The sequence below is a fragment of the Conger conger genome, chromosome 1 (genome assembly GCF_963514075.1).
Source record: "Conger conger chromosome 1, fConCon1.1, whole genome shotgun sequence".
NCBI lineage: Eukaryota > Metazoa > Chordata > Actinopteri > Anguilliformes > Congridae > Conger > Conger conger.
The window spans coordinates 58,503,890-58,511,413 of NC_083760.1; the positions used below are offsets into that span (position 1 = coordinate 58,503,890).

A 7,524-nucleotide genomic window follows, 5' to 3' on the forward strand; every position below is an offset into this window, starting at 1 on the left:
AAGGATAGTATAGTGGACAGGAAACCAAGACGACATCTAATATTCTTTAGGGAGTATTTGTATGAATGAATATGAGTTTCAGTATATGTATTTTTGTTTGAGTAAGTTTTTATAGCATAAATATATTTAAAAAAGAAAATCTTCACTTCACTGACTGACTCCCCTCTAGGCCAGCTGTTAACCTTTCCTGGGTTGCGATACAGTCTGCGCGATTACGTTAAAGGCTTAACAACTTGTCTCAAGAGCTTCGTGATATATTCATATGTGAGAATTGGTGAATATGCTCATTCTACTGATGAAAGTGTGTTTTGGGAAGAGTATATGAATGATAGATAGTAAAACGTACACTTTTATTTAGGCTTTTACGGTAAATCGCGGGCTACGTACGTCTTTCAAATTACGTAGTCGCGCACTGGAAGCGTTGCTGACGTGTAGGTAGGGAAGTGGGGTTTCATTCTTGTTTTGGTGTGTGTAAACCGGTGACAGCTTACTATGCGAAGTCCCAAGATTTTGGACTGAATTGTCAGGGTGGTCGAAACTGGATCGGGCTTGACAGGTAGAAGGCTGGTAGTTCTGTAGCTACATCACGAGGTCACATTCACAGCGCAGTATGCACAAAGTCAGCTAGGTTAGCGACCTGCTAAACACCACTTCCCATCCCTACCTACCAACACTTGCTAGCTAGCTAACTTCAGTAAGTTAACGTTATAATTTTATTAGCTAACTGGAACTATTTTTGTCTATTGCCCACATAGGAAGCGAACTGCATGAGTGTGCTCTTATTCTTCCACTATTTAACGTTACCAGTGCAATTAGGTGCGCTGCAACATAGCTACAGTTTGGTAGCTTCGTAACAATAAATAATAATTTCTAATGTAATGGAAGAATGAACTGTAGCTAGCTAGCTATCGTTAGCCCAGACGGTGACAGACAGCAACATGTAACGTCGTTATCTGTAATCTCACGATTTGTTTTAACGAGTTGCTTTTGTTAAGTGTAATTTTTTTATTTTATATACTTGCTAAGCCACAGTTGTCAAATACTGGAGTAGCCGTTTAGCTAATAGTTACTAAGTTACTATCCAACCTATCTACAATATTATGGTAAATAAGTTAAGATTTAGTTGGCTGTCAAAATTCATGTTAACACACAGTTAACACACGTCGACGGTTTCTGCTGTCAGCGTGGCCATCATGTTAATTGTTGGAACCAACTTCATGATGGTTAGTTTATTGTTTGTTATTTTAGTGCGATCTTCGTATTCTAGGCTTGCCAGTCAGTTCCTCTTCTTTTCCACAACCATTCTCTGAGCCGATAGCTCCACCAATGGCTGCGTGCTACACCAAATGTGTGGATGTGCACTAAGCACTCCTATGGCCTCAAACAGAGGCCTAAATACATAATAGTTGTAGTATTGTGTATAGATTGCAGTATAGATAGCAGTAATCATTGCTTGTGTTTCTGTTGAGCAGGAGTGGATTTGTGAGCTTCTCTGACACTATGGGCCGAAGGAAACTTCCAGACCTCTACCGAGCTCCCTTCCCCCTCTATACTGTGAAAGTACACTCTGAAACTGGACTGGTTATCACAGCAGGTGGGGGTGGGGCTTCAAAGACTGGCATTAAGAATGGAGTGGTGAGTGAGCATCATACTCTGTAACACAGTTCCCAATTTGCATGTTTCTGATGTTGTGTTGAATAAAAAAACAGTGCCCTTACATTTTGAGACCAATGTATTCTGAATGATGGTAGTCAAGTGTGTGAGTAGGTGTGTCTGTGTGAGTATTTACGGATATACTTGAATGTGACTTTCAGGTGATGGTTGATTGACTGTTGTCTTGCAGCACTTTCTGGGTCTGGAGTGGGTTGGTGGCCAGCACAGCGCCACCCTTCTGCACTCCCATGACACGGACACCCGCGCTACCATGAACTTGGCACTAGGGGGCGATGTGATCGCAGCAGGGCAGGATGGCACTTGCAGTCTAATGCGCTTTAAACAGAGCCCCAAGAAGGATGGCCGCAAGGCTGCAGCTAGTGGAGGTAGGAAGTCTACACGGCTGAAAACAGGCTGGGTGAGTTTAGCGAGCGTATTCCAGCTCAGTGCTGAGACGTTGCATGTTGCTGTTTTCTGTCTTTACAGCAGGGGGCGATGGCGAGCAGAAGGCCCCCAGGAGGCGCGGGGGGCACCGGCGGGCCGAGGGAGGCGGTGGTGAGGAGGAGACGAGAGACGAGACCCCTCAGATGTCCGTGGAGACGGTGGGGGAGGTGTGCTCGGACCTCAGCCCCTCCGACCCCCTGCAGAAGTGTGTGAGGTTCAGCGCTGACCTCAGCCTGCTGCTGACCGGCGGGGCGGACGGACACGTCCGTGTGTGGGAGGTGAGACCGCGTTACGACCGCGTTAGGACCCTGTTACGACCGCGCCTGCTCACTCCCCACCTACATTTGTCACACTGAATGGTTTCAGATTTTTAGACAAAATGCAATGTTAGACAAAGGGAAACTGACTAGTAATTATTTCATTTATTTAATGAACACCTGTATGAAAAACAAATGTCTCCCTTTACTCAATCAGCCAATTTCAATTGATAATTAGATTCTACAGTTTCTACAAGCACACTATGCCATGATCAAAGGAAATTCCAGAAGATATGAGGGAAAAATATTTTTAAAAAGACAGTTGTTGAGCTATATCAGTCTGGAAAAAGCAATTTTTAAGGCTCTGGGATGGTCTGGCATAAAGCAAATACAGCATTTCACAGTAAGAATATCATACCAGCAGCCAAACCTATTTCTGGTAGTGTGATGGTGTGGGGATGCTTTGCTGCCTTGGGACCAGGATTACTTGCAATTATTGAAGGAGCCATGAATTCTGCTTTGTACCGGAAAATGCCCAGTCATCTGTCCGTGATCTGAAGCTGAAGCGTAATTGGGTTATACAGCAAGACAATAATGCAAAACAAAAAAGCAAGTCCACATCTGAATCTGAAATAAATGTATTGGAGTGATCTAGACCTGACTTGAACCCAATAGAAATGCTTTGGCAGGACCTGAAACGAGCAGCTCATGTTGGAGAACCTGCCATTTTGTCTGAAGTAAAGCAGTTTTGCAAAGAAGAGTGGGTAAAATTTCCTCCACAGCAATGTGAAAGACATATCAAATTATAGGAAGCATTTTGTTGCAGTTATTGCTGCTAAATCTGGTGTAACCCGTTTTTAAGGGGGCAATTACTTTTTCGTATGGGTGATATTGGTGTTCAATAACCTTTCAATGTGTTACATATGCAATAATAGAGGAAATCTGGAGAAAAAAAATACCTTTTCACAGGACTATACATACATGTTTTCTCTCTATTTCAGTACCCTGCTATGAAAGAGAAGCTGGATTTCAAGGCTCATGATGGGGAGATCGAAGACTTGGACATCAGTCCAGATAAGAAGGTAATGAATGACTTCTCACTTAGAAATGAAACACCTGCTTTGTGCAGAGCCAAGAGGACACCATTGTGGCTCCGGTTAGTTTAGTCCTGAGCCATGTGACCTCGGTCATCTGTTTACCCAGTACTGAACTCCAGCTGTTGTTGATTGATTTATTTGACTTTTCTGGGGTTCATCCGCTCTTGTATCTTAAGGCCGTGTTCTGCTTAAACGTGTGTCTGGTCTGAATTATGTATGTTTACTCTTGGACTGAAGATCAAGGACTCTGAAACAGCATGTTTCTATAACCTACATCTGTGTGTGTTTGTGAAACAGGTCGTGACAGTAGGGCGGGACTTTGCGTGCTGTGTGTGGAGTAACGACCAGCTGGTCGTGGGATTGAGTTGGCATGACAACATGCCGCACATCGCTGATAAGATGTACCGCTACCAAGCCTGCAGGCAAGTGCTTTTTCTGTGTCTTAAGGGTTCACATTCATGTGAAGAATGTGAGGGCCTATCTGTGCTGGCGTGTGTGGAGTTAACATTGAACAGCTGTTGATTAGCCTCCGCTCTCTTTGTACTGTACGTCTTTGATTCATGTCTCTCGCAGGTTTGCAAAGGTGGAGGACCAGGCGGATGCTTTGAGGCTCTACACGGTTCAGATACCCCACAAACGTGACCGCAGACCACCCCCCTGCTACCTCACCAAGTGGGACGGGCGGAACTTTCTCCCATTGCTTACCAAACCCTGTGGCACCGAGGTCATTTCCTGCCTGGCTGTGAGGTGAGGAGGTGGGATGTCTCTGCTGGGTCTGGTGATGATTGTTTTTTTGCCTGTGTAATTGAATACGGGTGTGTATGTGTGTGTAACCTCTGTTTCTGAAATTGTCTTGTTGTTTACAGTGACTCTGGGACTTTTCTTGGTTTGGGGACAGTGACTGGATCAGTGTCCATTTACATTACCTTCTCACTGCAGGTATACACATACAAACACAGTTATACATGCTAACCTCTCCTCCTATGTGTGTGACACACACACATACACACTCAGAGTTATACATGCTAATCTCTCCTCCTATGTGTGTGACACTTACACACACACAAAGTTATACATGCTAACCTCTCCTATGCCTGTGACACACACATACACACACAGTTATACATGCTAACCTCTCCTATGCTTGTGACACACACACACACACCCACACACACAGTTATACATGCTAACCTCTCCTCCTATGCCTGTGGCTCCTGCAGACACACACACACAACGTACACAACACATATACACACTTGCGCACACACACACACACACACACACACACAGATACACGCTAACCTCTCCTCTAATCTTTGTGGCTCCTGCAGAGTCTTTACTACATTCAGGAAGCCCATGGGATCGTGGTCACCGATCTGGCCTTCCTGCCAGACTCTCCGAAGGGCAGGGGAATTCTGGGAAACAACGAAGCCGCCTTGTTGAGCGTAGCAGTGGACAGCCGCTGCAAGATGCACGTCCTGCCCCACCGACGTGAGTACAAGAAGAGGGGATCTGTGAACGTGTGTGTAGAACACTCGTTTATTTTCTCTCTGTTACTCTCTCTCTCTGATCCTCCTCTATCCCTTCCCTCCTTCTGTTTTCAGTTGTCTGACTTTGAATACGTGTACATAACAGGGCCACGCAAAGATAAAAGCGTCTCTCTTTCTGGCAGGATGGTTTCCCGTATGGCTGCTGCTCCTGCTGTGCGCACTCGTGGTGGTGTGCGTGGTTCTCTTCCTGCAGAACACCTTCCCAGGATTCATTTAGGCCGGCGACGACGCGCAAAGGGACACCACGATTCGGCGACAGCCCTCAGTTAGTCTTATTAATAATGGTAACAATGAGAGTAACAGTATTTAATAAATTTTTTATTTTCGCAACAGCCAATCAGTACTTTGAATGCCAGTGTGTCAGTTTGGTGAGACCATACCTCAGGGGCACGCTCGGCGAGAGCGATCCTCTGTGTTTCTGCCTCTCCCCGGGCTGACATGGAGAACGGGACCATGGACCCAAACAGACTCTTTTCATTTACGATATTATTACTGCAGTTACTGCACAACAAGTCTTTTTTGAAGTTATGGGAGGGGCGTGATTATTTAAGACCTAGACTGTCAACCACAGTGGACAAAGTCAGTGAGGGTGGGGCATGACTCATTGGTGGTTTTTAAATATCTAGAATATTAAAAAAATATTATGAACTTTACTTTGCATGTTTGGCCAGTCTATCTGCTGCACTCAGGAACGTAGTAATTCTATATGACTCAGCTCAGTCAGAGCCGAGTCTGTTATTGTGACTGTGCCAATAATTACAGTCGCGAGGAAGGACAGAGGACTTGGTACATTTACAAAGCAAACTGCTCTGCGCTACCTGCAGAGAGAGCTCTGTGACCCGTTAGAATGTGTAATACTTCTGACCACCAACAGGGAGAGCAATGTGACCACTCAGCACATCCTCAACATGTAATGGCAGTCTCTTTGATTTTGTCCTCAAGCTGAGTTCCTGGATATGTATTAACTTTTGGCCCATTATCTTTGTGCTTTGGAGTGTGAGAAATACACCTTTGTGCAGGTTAGTACTACAAACGTCCTGCGGACATTGTTTTTTGTGGAGTTAATAGCATGTACTGTAATAGTATGGGCTGTCCAAAAGAGGTGGGTTCAAGGTGGGTGCTTGTAGGATCTGAATGTTGTAGCCTTGCCGCCTACTTCAAAAAATGAGAAAAATTCCTTTGAAATATAACTGAGGCAGTGTGCTCTTCTGTGATTGAATGGGCAAATTCCAGGAATCACTCCTTCTCAGGCTTCTCTGAACAAGCAAACACCTCACCAGTAATGCTGGTAATGAGCAAGGCCCAGCTCTGTTGTCTGTGAAGTAAATAAGTTGGACCAGGATCAGTTGCTGAGGGCAAATTAAGTACCTGAAGAAGTCTATTGGCTGTTTGGTCTGAACATAGGAGGATCCTAGCTTGTCACGTGACAAGTATGTGTGATTATGTGCGAGTGTGAATTTTTCGGCAGCCAGAAGACAGGGATGAGTGAGCAGGAATAAGTCCTAAAATGTGTAGTCCCTTCATGATACCTGGATGCCTTTGAGAGGATTAAGAGAAGTACATTCACTGCAGAAGTACTCTAAATTCACCTCCCGCGTATACTCCCACAATTCCCACTAACCCTTTCTCACACAGAACAGAAACATCACTTGTACTAAAGAGTTAAAATGCGCTGTAATTTGGAAAACATGCTAGGAACAGTAACAGAAAACTGTATCAGACACCTTCACAGTGTGTTTGCTATTACAGTGTGAACGTGTCAGTCTCCATTGCAGTTTATCTTCTCTTTCAAAGCAGGCGGGGCAGGACGTACCCTTCTGCATAGAAAAGCCACATGTTCCACGTCTGACCAGAAGGTGGCACTGCAGTCTAGGCCAGTTAACTGGAAAGCTAGCATGCAGTGCATTTGTAAAGCTGATCCCACTAATAACTCGGTACTCAAGGGGCGATGCTGTGGATTACTATCAAACCTGTTCTGTTCTTAATCATTTCTGATGCATTTTCCACATGGCATTCTTTCACTGTGGAGCTTTCACACCATTTTGTTTGAATGACTTCCCACGTAGTCGAGCGAATACACGGTTCATTGCAACATGTGTTGTACCAGCACTAGCTTGCAGCCAATCAAGAAGCGCAGATCATCTCCAGGTGTGGAACACTTAACTGAAGTTGGAATAAGGAAAAATAAGCACCGAAACTGAATAAAAAAACATAACCATTATTTATAGTGGCATACGGAGCCCTCCAAAGTATGGGAACGGGAGAGTGAAATTTGTTATTTTTGCTATATACTTTAGGCATTTGAATTTGAGATCCAAAAAATGAATGTTCGACAAAAGTACAATCAGCTTTTATTTCATGGTATTTCATGCGTATGTGTTTTAACATTTTACAGAAATGTTGATTCCCCCCCCGAGTTCAGCTGTGCAAAAGTTAAGTCAATCACCTTTTGATCTCAAATCCAAATGCCTTAAGTGTCTAGCAAAAATAACACATTTCACTCAGCTGTTCCCCTACTTTTGG

General features: G+C 44.4%; 1 protein-coding gene across 2 annotated transcripts; it reads left to right on the forward strand.

Moving 5' to 3' along the window:
* Positions 1–419: 419 nt before the first annotated feature.
* preb (prolactin regulatory element binding) lies at positions 420–5,654 on the forward strand. Of its 2 annotated transcripts, none has more exons than XM_061249976.1 (10): positions 420–556; positions 1,473–1,635; positions 1,844–2,039; positions 2,140–2,375; positions 3,356–3,436; positions 3,749–3,873; positions 4,025–4,198; positions 4,318–4,390; positions 4,783–4,942; positions 5,124–5,654. In XM_061249976.1, the coding sequence occupies exons 2-10, from the start codon at positions 1,501–1,503 to the stop codon at positions 5,216–5,218; spliced, it is 1,275 nt and encodes a 424-aa protein (XP_061105960.1). In that variant the 5' UTR covers positions 420–556; positions 1,473–1,500; the 3' UTR covers positions 5,219–5,654. The 2 variants fall into 2 exon arrangements, with proteins under 2 accessions (XP_061105960.1, XP_061105950.1); XM_061249966.1 differs by having other exon boundaries at positions 556–694.
* The last annotated feature ends 1,870 nt before the right edge of the window (positions 5,655–7,524 follow it).